This window comes from Zonotrichia albicollis, chromosome 3 (genome assembly GCF_047830755.1).
Source record: "Zonotrichia albicollis isolate bZonAlb1 chromosome 3, bZonAlb1.hap1, whole genome shotgun sequence".
NCBI classification, from domain to species: Eukaryota; Metazoa; Chordata; class Aves; order Passeriformes; family Passerellidae; genus Zonotrichia; species Zonotrichia albicollis.
The window spans coordinates 100,022,658-100,039,695 of NC_133821.1; the positions used below are offsets into that span (position 1 = coordinate 100,022,658).

At 39.4% G+C, this 17,038-nt stretch overlaps 1 protein-coding gene across 31 annotated transcripts in view; it reads right to left on the bottom strand.

The window, feature by feature from the left end:
• Window positions 1–7,455: 7,455 nt before the first annotated feature.
• Window positions 7,456–17,038, bottom strand: part of DST (dystonin) — a 287,930-nt gene continuing 278,347 nt past the window's right edge. For 14 of the 31 annotated variants that reach the window (XM_074538248.1, XM_074538247.1, XM_074538234.1 and 11 more), the window contains 6 exons: window positions 15,475–15,592; window positions 13,988–14,056; window positions 13,040–13,239; window positions 12,480–12,590; window positions 9,679–9,802; window positions 7,456–8,518 (listed from right to left, as the gene is read on the bottom strand). In XM_074538248.1, coding sequence (XP_074394349.1) covers window positions 8,253–8,518; window positions 9,679–9,802; window positions 12,480–12,590; window positions 13,040–13,239; window positions 13,988–14,056; window positions 15,475–15,592 — 888 coding nt within the window. In that variant the 3' untranslated portion in view covers window positions 7,456–8,252. The remainder of the gene's footprint in view (window positions 8,519–9,678; window positions 9,803–12,479; window positions 12,591–13,039; window positions 13,240–13,987; window positions 14,057–15,474; window positions 15,593–17,038) is intronic. The other 17 variants (XM_005485986.3, XM_074538255.1, XM_026792800.2 and 14 more) reach the window with 2 other exon arrangements.

Sequence of the window (17,038 nt, forward strand, 5' to 3'; positions counted from 1 at the left end):
ATGGCATTTTATCACTCTTCTAGACCATCCTTGGACAGGTTTGGAACTAGTACAAACCCCCCCAAGGTTTTGTTTTCAGGCACATGGATTTCAGCCTTATTTCTGCTGTTCTGAGAGGTATGAATAAATTATGCTATATTTTTTCTGACATACATTGTTAGTTAGATCTCTCCAGAGATAGACACAGCTGGTGCTCCATTCTGAGACTACATATGTGAGTTTACAGAAAAAATGTTTCCTTGCAAGTTAATATAACAACAACCCAATGATGTCTTTCTCCTCTAGTACTTTAATCCAACTGATTTTATCTCCAACTCTACCTTCCAAACCATGTATACATCCAAATGACCTCAGTTTGGTAAGCTCATGCACAAATGTTTAATTGCAAAAAATCCAGCAGCAAGCCCCAAAAGTGAATTCTCTAAACTATCAGTTCATGTTAATGCAGCTGCCTAAAATACTGCCCATCCAACAGGTTCTTCTGAAAATTTTTGGTAGTTTTACAATCATAGCATAATCTTTGCACATTTAAAATTTTTTTTCAGAGTTTTTATTGAATTTTTTGACAGCCAGATTAGATCACTCTGCCTGAACTCAAACTCCTTAACATCATTTCACTACTCAGCTGAAAAGATTTGCTTTTATTTATGTAGTACTGGAGACCATATCTTATACCCTAGAGTTCAATAGCACAGCATTCAGAGCCAGAGACTGACTTATATAAAGACCATATGAAAAGACATCCTGGACACAGTAGGCCGTATATCTAAGACAAGGAAAAGATTCCTTAATCTCTGCCATTTTGATAGAAAAACTTCGGCTGGTAATTCCCCTTTTTAGTCTGTATTGCTATTTAGCAAATTCCTTACTAATTGTCTGCTTCTCCTCTGCAGCATGGCCTGTCCTGGGTGGGGTGGGAGGGGATAAACCCTCTTGCTGCTGGGGCTGAGCTGTGACAGACCTTGTTCTCACAAAACCAGGCCTCCAAGCACTGCCTGCCACCCCTGGCTGTGCCCACAGACACTTTGTGTTACCCTCTGCCTCCAAGAGTGCAGTGAGCCCCAGCCCCAGGGCATCTCTCCTGCACTGGGGGAGCGGTTGGTGGTGGCAGCCTGGTGACCCCACAGCAGACACAGCCCAATGGAGGATTCGGGCTACTGCTGACCAGGGTTATTTTACCAGATGAGATCACTGCAACATTCTTGGAGAGCCCTGCACAAATTATTGGAAACAGAGTGGGAGCTTGGAGGGGAGGAGGAGATCTCTCACATGGAAAGCTTTAAAGCTACCAAATATAAAGTTCTCACTCAGGGGCTGAAGTTTCCAATGTTAATTAAGAAGAGCTTTTCCACTAGCAAGTGCTACATTAAAATTCTTTTGCATCATTATGAATTAAATCCTCCTCAGAAATCTAGAAAGATTTAAACAATCCTGATAAGCTAGAGGGGTTGGAGGAACAGGGAAAGGAAAAAAAAAAAAGAATAGCCAGAATTGTGTGTAGATAACAAATTATTGAAGGTTATCTCTTCATTAGTTCCTTCTACTAGTAGAAGTCCCATGCAGAAGTCTGCATTGATCTAATCAGTGGACTTAAAGAAGGCTTTCTAGCATCTGAAAGTGCTGTGATCATGCTCATGCTCTTCCCAAACATCAGCAGAACTGATGAGGCATCACCTCCCCAGAGTCACTGCCAGGTCTGTTGGGAGAAGAGACAGCTCTGCCTACGTGGGGCCATAACCAGGACCTCCAGCCAAGCTGGGGCTCACACACCTTCCTCACCATCTGGCCACAGGAAGCATCACTTCAGCTGTTGTTACAGAGCCATACACATGGGCTGGAAAATTCAGTTTGCTCATTTTAATAGGAAATGGTGCAGAGCTGTTGTACAGTTCAGAACAGCTATATTTGCAAATACATTCTGTGAGGAAAAAACAATAACAGTGCATAGAAGCAGCCTCCACTTGCCTTGCACACAAGCATCTTGCCTTCTTTAGGCTTGCCCAATTTAATTGTGGTTTGTTTACTACATCTCATTATAATTTTACAAAAGCAATTAGATTTGCTTTAACATGAATGTCTATGCTTTGGCCTTAAGTTCCAATTTAATAAACTGTTGCTCTGGATTCATTTCTCACTGGATAACTATTCAAAGAAATAGTTACTTATTTTTCTTCATTCCAGAAAGAGCTATTCATGCATGGCCATACTAAATTGTGTTTATTTAGAAGGCAAATAGGAAAAAATAAGACAAAACACAAAAAATAAAACCACCCCACAAACGAAATAACCAACGAACCAACAAAAGTCCAAAACAACCACACCATACTAATGAATAGCTCATGTCTTTTGGAAAAAAACCACTTATCTTCCACAGATCCATAGGACACTTGAAAGGAAGAGAAACATGTCAACACTATATTCTTTTCAATTACTTCAGTTTTTTAATGGTTTAAGCCTTAAGGTTGTGGATGATCTGCCACTGTCCCGTGACAGACACATTCATTTCCCTTGCGCCAGTGGATCCCAGGAGGACTAACAATTGGAAAATTCAAAGGAAAAACAGGATTGGCAGGCCTTGCAGAGATCCATGTGACTGAGAGTAACACAGAGAGAAACACCCTCATACCTGGGTTTGCTGCTGAAGGATCCAGGAATGCTCAAAAGCTCCTAAAGTATGAGAGTGATAATGTAATGGGATTCTCCACCCCTCTTCCATGGTTTGCATTTCCTGAATATGTCTAGAAATGACTCAAAATTATGTGATGATCCATACTTTGCATACCCTAAAATACCTTTAGTGCACCAAAAAGGCATGAAAGTAATAAAAGCTAGAAGCAGAATTCCCAAACCACTCAGGAAAATCCCATGCAGTGTTTCTTAGCTTGAAGTAAGCTCATTAATTTGGAGTGGGGTTCTTTCTACTTTAACTAGCCATCTAAGATTAGTTGGCTAGGGCTGAGCCAGTCACTGCAGGATCCCCAGCATCAGTGGAAAGCAATGCACACCCCCAGGAGATGCCATGAGTCAGAAACTCAGCAATGCTTTTTTCCAGAGCGCCCGTCCAACAATGCGCACTTCAGGAACCCTGAGCCAGCGTTTGCAGCTTTGTGCTGAAACCTGTCAAGGGCTCCTTAGCGGAGCTCTTTCCTCTGTTAAAGCTGAGCACGTTCTCCTGCCCTGTCTTTCCTAGCTTGCAATGTGCTATTTACCCTCAGTAAGCCCTTTCTTCTGATCCCATAAGTGCTCACTCCTTTGAGAATTTACTGATTTCTTTTGCAAAGCCATGTGGTCAATCTCAACCTTTGTCCACATTAACTGATCCTTTCAAGGACTTTCAGGCTGCTTCTAAGGCGTGACATCCCTTCAAAAGCTAAGCCAATTCTTCCATAGCGTATTTATTCAGGCTTAAACTACTATCTCATTTATTACTGCGCCTATCATTTTTCCAAGTCTAAACCGATCAGCACTTTTCTTAAGCTTACCAGTATCTTTCTGGAAAAGATATCCATTATATATTAGACAGTCCTCTCATGCTCACAGGACAAGAGGACTCCAAGTAGCAGCTTAGCTGCTTCAGTCTTTGGTGGACGTTACCTAGCCTAAATTACCATATTTCGTTGGTTTGGTCTATAAAGCTTCAAATCAGTGTTGCTTAAAGTCACATCTCCTCTTCTGATAAGCAAACTGGAGTTCCTCAATATTTCATATTTACAAGCCTGTTTTCCTCATCCCCACTGGTGTCTTTTATACTTTATACTTTGATTTTTTAAGTTTTTAAGTTATAGAGATATTTCTTTATCAAGTGAACTCACTGTCTTTAAAAATAGCCCAGACACTGCAAACTCTTTCAAAGATCCCTAGGTTCCCATTGTTCTGCTAAAGAACAGAAAGATCTTAGAGGTCTTTTCCAACTTAAATTATTCTGTGACTCTAAGACTTGGAAGATCCAGGATCAAGCCCCAAAAAGAAGAGGGAAAAAAAAAATAAAGAATGGTACTGCATAATTTTCCAATTGTTGCAAAGATCATCATGACCCCTACAAAAAGCTCCACATCAGCTTTCCCTGAGGACAAAGCTATCACCACTCCATCTGCCTCCTCTCACAAGAACAAATAGTATTGTAAATGCTGACAGGGCCTGATTTATAGGTTGAGGTTTTTACTCATATTCAACTATCCAAGTGCTAATAACACATGTATTAACACTTTCATACTTACTCAGCCAGAATTCCAGCTAAGTTACACAATTCACCTTCATCATGCTTTCCGATACCCTTCCAATAGAGAAATACAGTTTGAGCACCCCAAGATGCAATTCAGACTATTTAAACTATTTCAGTTGATCAGAACAACTAATAAATAATGAAAAAACAACCCCCAAAGTTCCTTTAGCTTCCTTTAGGTCAGATACCACTTCATTTGCAACAGCAAAACTCTGAACAATTCTTTAGCAGAGCACTTAAAAATACCTCAATACTAACAACCACCCAGCATTTTTGTGCAAGTTACACAGAATTTAAGGTGCTGCTGCATCCATTTCTTAAGAGCTCCCTTTTCCTTTGCAATGTTCCTGTTTTTAGGAAATGTAAGGTTTTTATTTTTCACAGACACAGGTAACCTACCTGCACTGTTGAAAAAAAAAAAAAAAGCAAGCAAATAAGTCAACCATCTCTTCCACCTCCGTGTCTGCAAACAGGTTATTCAAATCCAGCAGAGAAAACAAGCTTCATTAGGGAAGCACATTTTCTTTCTTGTATAAAAGCCTACTCACCTTGCACAAGTGTGTAAACCTCCTAACATTACTCTCCAGTCAGAGCAAGCATCTAGCTAAATGCCTCTTCTCCAGGGTGAGCTCAGGTGCCACCCAACAGCCTGAGAATGGGAAACACCTGGAAGCAGTTAGGGCAGCTGGTGTGCAGGGCATGAAGCAATGCTCAGTTTCCATCCCTGTGGTCGTTCACAGAACATTAAGAGCAAGTGCTCAGCAATGTGCCTGCTTGTCACACGCTTGGGAGGAACACAGCTAATGCTAGAGCCCCTGTCTCATGTGGGGTGCTGCCAGCCCTGTCAGAGCTGGGCAACCACGGCTCCAAACCCTGCTGCTCACTATGGTATGGCATAGCTGCTTGCATCAGTTTGTTTTTATGAAATGCATTCGTTTTTAAATTAAGATTTAAGAGAAACTCATTCATACGCTTTTGTAAAGAGATGTGCTGGAGGCAAAGGCTGAATTACTGTCATTGATTGCATTAGCATGTAAGAAGCTCACAATATACCTTAACTGAAGCTGAGGATGCCTAAACCAGGAGGCATCATTAGATCACTACAGATTTCATCTGCAGATTGCAGAAGATTTGTGGAAACTTTCCCATTTTGAAAGCAGCAGAACAGAAAGGCAGAGAGCTGAAAATGAAAAAGAAGCCTAGAACTGAGCCAGTTTTTCCAAGTGCTAAATATACATTATTCACTTAACAGTATGGTTCCCATAGCCACAGGCTGTCCAACCCTTCTTCCCAGCCCATCACCTCAGCTCCTTCACCGTGCAGGACAGTCACAGAATACACAGGAGTCTATATATAGGAGTCTAGGCCACACTAAGTTGTAATTGATTCATGGTCACCTAACAGGCTGATGAATTTATGATCAACTCCTGTTGTTAAAAGGAAGGCAATAAAAGGGCGAAAAACTCATCTCCAATGATGAGGTTAAAATCTCATGCAACTGAATGAGGTGGGGAAGTACTTGTAGGGCTGATCCTTCATCTCCCATTTATGCTGGTACCAAAGAAGAAATGCTTTTCAATTACAGAAAAATGGATATTGAATACCACTAATTTCTTTTCAAAAATAGTTCACTAAAACTGAGCTCCCTACCACTTATCCATATGTTCACAATATGCCTCCTCCATGAAATGCTGCAGATTCCTCCTTGGGTCACGGAGGTATAGAGCATCCATTATTTATTTTCAGACTTTTGTCAGTATAAGCTTTGTATTACAGGCAACAGAATTTTGAAAATTCTCTTAGTATCAATCTAAAGCAGTTAATTTTTGGAAGAAGTTAATTAAGGTATAACATCTGGAGGCAGATTTAAGCTTTTTCACTGAATCTCCAGTCCTATTTAATTTACCATTAATTTGGTTTCTGACACTGGATGATTCTCTCCAGCCAATAAATGGACTTTCCCACTTTACCACTTCCATCCTCCCCCATTTTGCAATGACTAGCAAGTCACAGTAATCTGCTTTGTCCTTGAGTTAGCAGGCATTGGATTTCTCAGAGGCTGGTCACCCCTCTACTATTTCTATAAAATTACAATGTAGCCATACAAAGATTCCATAAAGTTGCATAATTAATGAAGCATTAAAAAGATATTTGAGCTAAGACTGCAATATAAAAGGTGCTTTAAGTAGGTGCCAACACTAGCTCCTGTGTAGGTAGGTTGCTCTTGGGATACAAAGAGCACCCTTGCAAAGGAGTGAGATTTGTCCTCCCCACACATCCTTTGAACATCAGTCTTGTGGTTAAAAAAAATGCACCAAGAATATTCCACTGGGCACCGCCACCTCTCTGTCAAATTATCCATTCAAGTTCCCAAATTCTATCCTTTTCCTTTCTTCTGCTTACAAATAGAGATATTTCAGCTATCATTTGTAAATATTGAAAACTATCTAAGGGTGTTGGGGGTTTCAAAAAGCACCAAAATCATTCTGATATATTTTAGTGTTCTAGGAAAGCAGTCACTGGATGAACAGAAGCAACAGGAGAGGTGAAAAATGGAAAGATAAAATAGTGCAGCAGAGACTGATGCTTCAGTTATCAGTAAACACTTGTGCTGATTCCCAAGCCAGGTAGGACTGGTTGATCATGGCTTTCCACAAACCTTTGTACAACTCTGTGTTGAAGGAAATCCTTCTGATACAAATGGATTTTGATTGATTCAATTATCTTTGAGTATTATTTTGTTTATCTGGCCAAGTGCCACACAAGTCCTTCTGATATTATTTGAAAGTTCTAGAGATTCTGTCATTACTTACCACAGCATCTATCCAGCCATGCTACAGCACTCCCATTTGAAGCTGCACCTTTTTTTCCAATGAAATTGAGCTATTAGGTATCCTTTCAATGAATCCATGCATGGCTAGAATGTTTCACTGACTAACAGAGCAAGTGAATTACTCTATGCATTTTATACATGGTATGTAAAAGACACAGTTTAATATGGAGAAAATAATTGTCGACACACAATAATTACATATAATTTCATATGTTCTGATATGTGCAATTTAGTGTTTTATTAAACAAATACAGTAGCTAACCAAAATCAGATAGCTGATAATGAGAAATAACATTAAAGCCTGTGTTCCTATGGTAATTATTGGTCATCTGAAATGGCATATGCTCTAAAACATAACACAGAAAATTACCTTCCTGTGAAATAAGAAATACAATAGAAATAAAGTTAAGGGACATGTTTATTTCTGAGCTTTCTGCGAGCAAAATTGCTTTGATACAAAATGAGTTCAATGATACAGTGCTACCATCCACTCAAGCAAAAGAAAACCTCACATTTACATGAATGCACTTTATATTGATATTCTTACAGAATAATAGTTCAGATATCCAGAATGTGTCTGGCCTCATTGAAAGCAATGGCACAGAAATGCTGCAAGGTATTGGAGCATCATATTATTGGCAAGTGCTTAATTAACTCTGTGAGTTCTCAGAGAGATGCTGTATAAATAAGGGTACTGTGAAGGTGTGTTTGTATTCCTTAGTACTTTTGACATACATCCTTTAGTGTTTGTTTAGTTAGCTCAAAATGTGTAATTGTGTCTTTTGGCTTTCAGTATTCTCTTTTTCTTTTTTAAAGAAAAATCATGAGGTATCCTTTACTGTTAACTAATGACATAGTGATAGGCCTTTTTTATTGAGGTTGCAGAGACTTACTGTACATTCAGTACACTGTACATTCGGCAATTATTTTTAGTGTACTCTCTACATGTTACTGTGTACAACTGTTAGTTTACATTAGAACTCTTCCCCTTCTCACAGGATATGGCAAAACAAAACAAAAAAAATCTGACAAAAATTATACACATAAAATAAGAAGACAAATACACAAATAAGGCCATCTGCAGAATTAAAAATCCACCTCTTGCAATATTTCACAGTAATTTCTACATAATATTTTACATCTTATGAACTTAAATATTTAATGCAAAAGGAAAAGACCTTTATGGAGCCAATCATATTATCTCTTCAAGGACTTGTCCGATTTGCTAGCTAGTGGCCTTCTCTGGGGGGTTGGAATTTTAGAAGGCTTGGCGGATCCTGGCCGAGAGCCTGCTCGGGGTGTCGGCCTGCTGGTGGCAGGAACAGTCTCTGACATATCTGAGCACACAGACTGGATTTCTGAGATGTCAAAGTCAGACGCGTCACTGCCGCGGCGGCTGCTCGACCTGCTGCCAGCCTTGCTTCCTGCTCGGCTGCCAGGTCTGCTTGGAGTTCTTCTGGTGTCTAAAAAAGAGAGGATAGCCACCAGGTTTAAAGGTGAGGATGGAAGATCTGTGCAGGTCTTTCCTAGGTCTTTGGCACTCCCAAAAATTCCTCATTGCACAAACTAAACTTTAGACGTCTGCCAGGCAAGCTAACTGATGCTGTGTCTCACACTAATGAAAAGGAAACGCAAGATCAAATGCTGACACCGAGTTAATTCATCACTAGCCTATCTTATCAAAAATGCATTATCCTGGCAGCTTTTACTGACTTCCTAGGCATGCATTGTACCTTTACTCAACAGCCAGAGCCTTTATTTCCCCTGCCAATTTCTCGGCTATTAATTGGGGGGGGAAAAAAAAAAATCAGTATCTGGTCTCTTCATGCATTCATGATTTCTAAGTATAGACATCTTGGAGATGCAAATGAACATCCCAATATTTAAATGTGTAGCACTCTTAAAAAAAAAATAAATTCAAATCCATACAGATGAAAGCTGCAAGAAGTAAACAAGGGCAAAGTAGACATCCTGCCCAACAAAGGGCTGAGAAGATGAGCTCTCAGCAAGCCTGCTAAGTAAAAGCCTGCCCAGACAATGTGCTGTGAAGAAAAAACCACAACAAGGAATCTTAAACAGAAAACTATTAATGTGGTTTTTCATAATTTTCCAATTACTTATTAAGTATTTTTGATCTTCACAAATCTGGTTCCCTGTATGTATGAAGAAGTGTGTTGCAAAGCACAGCTTCACTGCTTTCTATTTTTGTATACTGCTTTTAAAATCTCTGTGGGATATTCCATTAATAAGGCAATTTACAGCTGCTCCCTGCAGTTCTTCCAAAAGAAATAGACAGGTCATGACTAAGTGACCCCCCTTTTGCTCCATCACAATTGAGAACAACTTGAATACTGTAAAAAACTGGATCCTTTGAGTAAATGCTTCTTCCCCAGATGCATTGAAGGTACCATTCTCAAGAAGATTGCAGGCATGAATTCACACATCCAGAGCTGAACATGTTAATGGAGGGCCTGATTATGTGCACCCTCAGCAATGGGTAGACTGTACAACTTTTACTCCTTCTCACTCTTCTGACATCTCCCTTGACCCCTAATGTGACCTCAAGTGCTCAGGTGGAAAACAATGCAAGTGGTAGATCAACCTCTGAAGTCAAGACACTCACCTGCAAACTGAGCTCTGACTCTGGTAGCTGCTGTTGACAGGATGCCACTGTCTTCTCCTGAGTGGAAACCCTTCCCTGATAGATACCCTGGCAGTCTCAGTTTACTTCCTTGAATTGGTGTTCCCTATGTAAACCAAAACACACAAAAAATGCTTTTTTAACTGAAGACAAGAACTAGTATTAGGGACTACATACCCTAGGATGTGATCATCACAACATTCACTGTGAATCTGAAATATTGGTTTAAGCCACTATGGACATTATTCATAATGTGAAGTTTAGAATGCTCCTTTAGCAGTTTGCATTTGAAGTAGTCCAAATGTAAAACAACAATAACAAAAGAATAATTTTAAGTCTGCTTAACATTTAGCATCTTTGTGTGTATTTCAACACATATGAAGAAAGAAAAAAGCTACCTTTTTATAATTAGTCAAGCAGGTAAGATTAGTTGATGGTACATACTGAGAGTTTGTATCTGCATTACTTGAATTTCCACCATTCTGGCTGTAGTTATAGGTGATGAAAATATTTTTAAAATTGAAACAAGGCTACCAAATTTCAGAAACCTTTTGCTAGGAGGAAAAAAACCCCAAGGCAAAACAAGAGAAAACAGAAAAAAGGCATAGGACTAACTGTAAAAGTTCCAGTTGTCAATATACTACCTTACAGTGTCTCTACTACCCAGTCTTACCCTGCCTGCTTTCTTATTTCTGAAATGAGTCTTGATTTACAATCTGCCCCAAATCTGTCCAAAATTTCTTTCACAGCCACAAAAATTGAATCATCAGATTTCAAAATGAGTATCACTCACTAAATAAGAGGTGTATGCAAATAAGAGGAAAATTACAGTATTCACAGTAATTTAATAACACAAAAATACTACATAGATATTAAAAAATTAGAAAAAACAGTGCAGTGATGAATGCAGTTTGTGGAGTGGCCTGGATCCCAGGATCCTGCATTCTGTGCCCTTGATCTCCATAGCGCTGTAGATAGAATGAGGTACTAAAAACCAGTAGTGTTGGAAGCTGCCTTGAGCTAAGAACAGAGCAGAGACCTGGCAGGAGCTTGGCTGGCAGCTGCCAGTTCAGACCACTTCTGAACAAAAGAGTGCTGAGATGCTCCAGAGCAATCCTGCTGGCTCTGACAGGGCAGGTCACAATGTTACACTCTCATTACAGCCAAGGACAGTGCTGGACATAGAGCTAGCCCCACCCTGGGAACCTCTGCTCTAGACACACTGCTTGGAGGGTAAGGAGAAAGGGAACACTGTTACCTCCACTGAAGCTGCACTCTGGCCAAGGCATTGGGAGAGAATCACCAGTGTGAAAAATCAAACTAGCCTGCTCAGTTTTGCCCTAGGCCAAAATGCAGTTTACATATGAAATGAATAACTGCTCTCTTGGGCAGTAAATGCAGCAGAATGCCTTAAAAAATCCACTGAACCTACCCCACCCTAACCATTCTGTTTATAATCTTAAACCACACTGGTTTACATAAAAGAAACTCACTGAAACTACTGGCAGTTGGAAGAGTAGATAAGAAATACAGTGCCCCCATATGAAATCAGGCCAGCTGCTTTCCTGTCATTGTTATTCAATGAAAACAACATCTTCCCATGTCTATAAACCCTTTAATGTACCATCAATTAATCTTTCACTGCAGTTACCAGCTAAGAGATGAAAGAAAATACAGGAATATGTTAGAAACTGACAACTGACTAAACTCAGTGCTGTTTATCAGTCTAAGCCACAGCCCCGTGTGCTTGCAGTGCTGTACCCACAGACACACCTGCAGTGTGCACAACAACACTCACAGGAGGAGGGAGGAAGAAGTTTGTTGTGCATCTTTGAGAAAAGCCATGCTGAGGTTATGCAAACTTCACACCAGAAGGTGTCACATGAACAGCAATAGGCATCAACGTGCAGATTTGTGAAAAGCAGATACAACAGAGGGAGTGGTAGCACAAGCTTCTCCTCTCCAAGCCTTCCATCCAACCCAGGGCAAGAGTAACTCCCACAAATGACACATCAGTGTGCAGCCTGATCCAGCTGCAATCTTTTCTCTGATTGTCATGACATTAAAACAAACACTTTGTCTTCAAGCCCCTTTAAATTTTGGTCATACAGCCTAATTGCCAGCATAATCCTAATTGCTATACTAGCAATTTCCATGTAAGCCATGCTAGTTTCCTGTTAAGTCATCAAATAGCTATCCTATTAGAGCAATGACTGGTCACTACCCCCTAAACAAAACTTTCAGTTGCTGTAATGTTCTATTATCACGGCCAGACTTTTTTGCCATCTTCTTCACTGTGATTGGGTATTTCTTTATTATGTGGTTTTGCATTAGAGATCATGATTTATTAATCTCGTGTCTGCAGTTCAGAAACATTGTAGTACTTAATGAATTCAAAGTAAACAATTTTAGGAAAAAAACCTGCAAAGTATATTGAACGTTTTATTTTTCTTTTAAAAAGTACTTTTCCACATTTACTCAACTATTTCATTCCATACTTTCCTGATTTATTGAGCATTTGAGATTTAAACATTAGCTCAGTGAGGCTCTATTTTCCTAAAAAACATGAAAAATAGAACATTAAAAAAAACCCCAAAAAACAAAACAAACTTTGGGGAGAGGGAAAAAGTAAGAAATAATTTGACAAAGGTCTAAAACAAAGACAATGCATTAATGTACACAGGATGTTGCAGCTTAGACGTACTGAAACTCTAGTGACTGTTAGTGAAGTGACAGTTTTAGTGAAGGAAGTCATTAGACTAGAATTTCTGTCCTTACTGTACCTCTGCAGATGACCCTTGATAGTCTGAGGATTCTGGTGGCTTAGAAGGAGTTGATGTTTTGCTGTTTGTCAACCATGGTTTACCATAGTTGCGTGTTAAATGATGTGGTGTCTGTATGAAACAATGGTAAATCAAAATGTGAAGGACAGTAGAGGAAAACTATGGCACAGAGAAGGATACCCAGGCTTTCAAAATCTCAGTAGAAATAAAATATAAGCAGAAAAAGTTAATGACAAATGTTCTAAAATGAAGAGATGACAGAGTTTATTTTTCAAGTGAAATGGAGAGGTTTGTTGATCTTTCAGAGCAGTTCCCAAACTGCCGGTTAGCTCATGTGGCACCTTAAACGTAGAAATTCTTCTATTGCCATGTTGCAAACAAACAGTAGAGAAAACATATTGAAAACACTCTCATATCCACCTCAGACTATGAAATAAAAGGGAGACACTTTTTCTCCATCAGCTAGAGAAAGCAGCAATATTACTGGAGTGAGGAAAAACCCAAAAATTCAATCTATACCCCATTTGTTAACCAGTGCAGTTTTGTAGGTTTCTCCTTACCTTCGGTGTACTTGTAGCAACAGCCTGTGGGGCAGCTGCCTGGCCAGCCTGACTTGACAGAGAAGTAGATCTGTTGGGAGAAGCACCTCTGGAAGAGGGTCGTGATCTACGGCCCCTTGGTCGGAAAGCTGCCATGCTCTGACTGGCACCATCTGCCAAAATGAATTTTTCACGCAGCTCCACGTTTGTCCTCCCTTTAGCTGCAAAGAGAGGTGTTCGTTGACTCAGACATGAAAGCTGTCACAAGGCTGTTTATTGCCATTTTTGCCATGCCAACTCCAACACATTTTAACAATAAATAAAATGCATTACTATGTAATGCATTTATTTTAGACACAGGAGAGTTATATGCAGGACTCACTTATTCTAATACTTTATGCCAGCAGGAATGAACCACTGTCAAAGGAAGTCAGCGTGATAATGGAATGCTCAACGTGCTAAATCATTGTTAATCAATCAACTATTAATACATAGACACAACCTGATGGGCAGTTTTGCTAACTCTACAGCTATTCATAATAAATAATACTTGCTTGGACGTTCTAGAAGAAATACAGGAAAGCAGCAAATATATTTATTCAAAACTATGAAGTTATGTAGTTTGGCAACATGCAATGATGAACATAAAACCCAAACTATGATGAAGTAATTGGTGGCTAAGCACTCACACACACACATACAAACACACATACAAGAGAATGTTCTGCATGAATAAATGCAAGACATGTTAGCATTTAACTGTGTCAGTGTGAATGGCAATTGTTTTTGAAACACTCTTCAAGCGTGTCAAAAAAATTAGCTTGCAAAGCACCAGCCCATGTAGGAACATGTTAAGCTAAATATGAAGGGTGAAGCATATAGCTAAAAGTATACATATATTAAAAAAGCGGGAAGGAAATTAAGAGAGAGAAGAAGAGGAGAAGGAGACAAAGAGAGGGGTTTGCCAACCTATAGTAGGCTGAGTGGTAATTGAAGAGTTTGATTCCGAACGTAACATTTTACTCCCGTGATGATGAACTAGAAAAAATGACACAGGACATGGGTCACATTAAAGAAAATCGTTAGCAGGAGAAGAAATCAAGTACAGCAGCTGCATATGCAAGAGACTTGGAGCACCAGGCCAAAAGACAGGACTTGAGCAAAAGCTGTCCCTAAGTGTTCTGAGGTGAGCTCTCAAAGGTCCCCTAGGCAGAAAGGAAATGGCGTTTGGACAGACTCGGCTGCAGTCCCAAGTGTACTTGTGTGGCAGCGGTATTTATCTGCTGACATAAAGAAGTAATACAAGCTAAAGAGATTTTATATGACTAGGTGCAGTACTTTTGAAACTTTATGACAACAGTTCTTTGCAGTATGATTCATCTGAATCCACGAGGAGCACTTGGTGGAAATGCAGATTTGTTAGGTGAAGTGGTTTAGGAAAAGTATGAACCTGCAACACTGATTTCAACTAGGCAAGGATTAGGTAGCAATGCATAACATCCAGTGATGCTGATTTTACAGAGTATTCTTACAGGTGTTCTTTACACCCTCTGTGCTGACATCTGCTCAAATACACCCAAGAAAAAGGGTCCTTCTTTTATTCCTTTCTACTTCTATTCCTCAAAAGAGTAGTAGAAAATAAAATGTGCCTCAGAAGATCTGGCTTCATTGAAGGGATAACTGGGTTGATTCTTGGGGTTCAACTTGGTTGTACCCCAAACATTTTTCTCAGGCCTATTGATGGGTAGAGTGCTACAATTTATTCCTAGGTTGACACTGAAAGATGTAATACTTAATAAATATCCAATAATTTATTGGAATTTCTTATTACAGTCCTCAGTATTGTGTCCTGAGAAAACAGCTCATCTGATGCAATGCCCTGGAGGGCTCAGTGATAGAGCACTCCCTGCTCCCAAGGAGCATAATGTCCTCCAGACCAGAACATTTTCCACTTGCTTTGTGTAAGGCTCAGGGATCTACAAAGTGCTTCTGGGGAAGATGCCAAGGAAAAGACAAGGTTACAAAGGTAGAAAGACTGGGAAGAGTCACTGGCCAGAGGTTTTTGTGGTGGTGGTGTTACTCATCAATTCAATTGCCTTATTTTGACTTATTGTGTTGCTGAGAAGGTTTTATTGGACATTTCTGTGTGCTATTTCTGCCAAGTCATACAAGCCACTTACATACCATCAAGTCTATTTGGGCTAAGTTCAGTTCTTACTTACACCACTATAACACTGAAGGAACTGTGCAGAAGACACCACAGTTTTTCCAGACATACATCAGTGCAACTGAGAGGATCTCAACCATGTGATTTAAAGTTCACAAAAATGTGACATTTAGTGAGATGATGTTTACAACAACTGGCATTTTATACAAGTCCATCTCCATCTTGAGACAATGAATGGTGACTGCATCCAAATAATAACCTGCAAGTCTTTAACAGTTCTGTTACATACCACGGCAAGGATCATTTTTCACTAAGAACTCATCAAGTGCCATCCAGCCACCTCCAACACGGACCATGACCGTACTTCTTAGGATACGAACAAGGCGCAGTTGTTGAGAGTCACCAAACTGCAATAAAAATCAAATGACAGTCTGAGCTTCTCAGGCATTCAGATGCAGTTCAACACTGATAGGTTAAAAAAATCAGACCTTTTAAAAAGTTTATTTTGATATTTAATAATTAGTAAATGCTAAAAAAAATCAATTTATTTATGCAGATTATTAAAGCTGTTAAGATTTCAAATCAGATGGCACTGCATTAATCAAAAGAAGATGGCAGGATGGTAAGGAAGAAACTCAGGTTTAATTTTATGTTTGATTCTCAAATGTCAGGTCATAAAAGAAGCAAAATTAGTAGTACATTATTTGAATGGTTACAGTCTGCTTTTGTGCAAATTAATGAAGACCTATTTGTGTTATATCACTGGTAAAATCTTAAGCAAACGCTCTTCTGCAACAGTCTTGATTTTTAATGTTGTCAGCTGTAAGGAAGGCAGCATCACTTCAAACAGGCAGTATATAATCTGGAAATTCAACATGTTATGAGTGTTGCACAGTTCTCTCAATTTATTAACCTATGGGAATATTTTCAGGTGTAGCACTACAGTGCTGACACTGCTTACCTATAGCAAGGTGCATGTGAGGAAGGGAACATTAAAGAAGCAATGAATGATTAATAACTATAATTATGTTTGTCATTCCTCTGACTACACATCAAGGTTCTTCTCGATTCAGAGATGAGAGTCTGTTTCATACTAAGTTCTTGTATGAGTCCTTTGGGCCAGGCCTAATGCATATTTTGCTCTTGAAACCTGTGTAACAAAACCTGTGCGCAGTACCTTCACTCACATTCGGATCAAAGAAAGCATAACCAAAATGCTGACCTCACAATCTCAAGAAAACTCACCAGAAGAATTCAGTACTTTTAAGCCAGCACTACTAAAATATTTTGATACCAGATCACCAGGCCAAGTGCAGTGCACCCTCACACAAACATGCAGAGCGCTCACTAAAACCAACGGGAGTTGAGTGGCGCTCTTTGGGACAATCTCCAACCCTTGGAGAAGGCTGGCCATAATTCAACTGCACCTACTTGCTCCAGTGAGGGGACTGAACAAACCACACAAAAAATGTGCTCCCTACTTGTTAGATGACTTTAGTTGCTTGGTACTATTCAAGCCAAGAAGAGAGAATAAGTTTAAAGGAATATTACTTTTAGGAACCAAACAAAAGCAAAGCTTGCTTCTTAATTCAATAATAAATTGTATTTGTTATAAGTAAGAACATTTACATGAGCATTATTTCTCAGAGTTTTTTAATAATGCATTCAATATGTGCCAAACAAAGAACCATTTTATATATGTAGATCACAGGTTTTTTTAAAAGGCATCCAAATTAACACTGTTTATTTTCATTGGCTTGTTCCTACCAAATTTTTTTCCTAGTGATTCTGAAGATAGTATCTTTCTTCTTTTATTTTTTCCCCCATCACAGCCTAATTAGTCAGTTAGACCC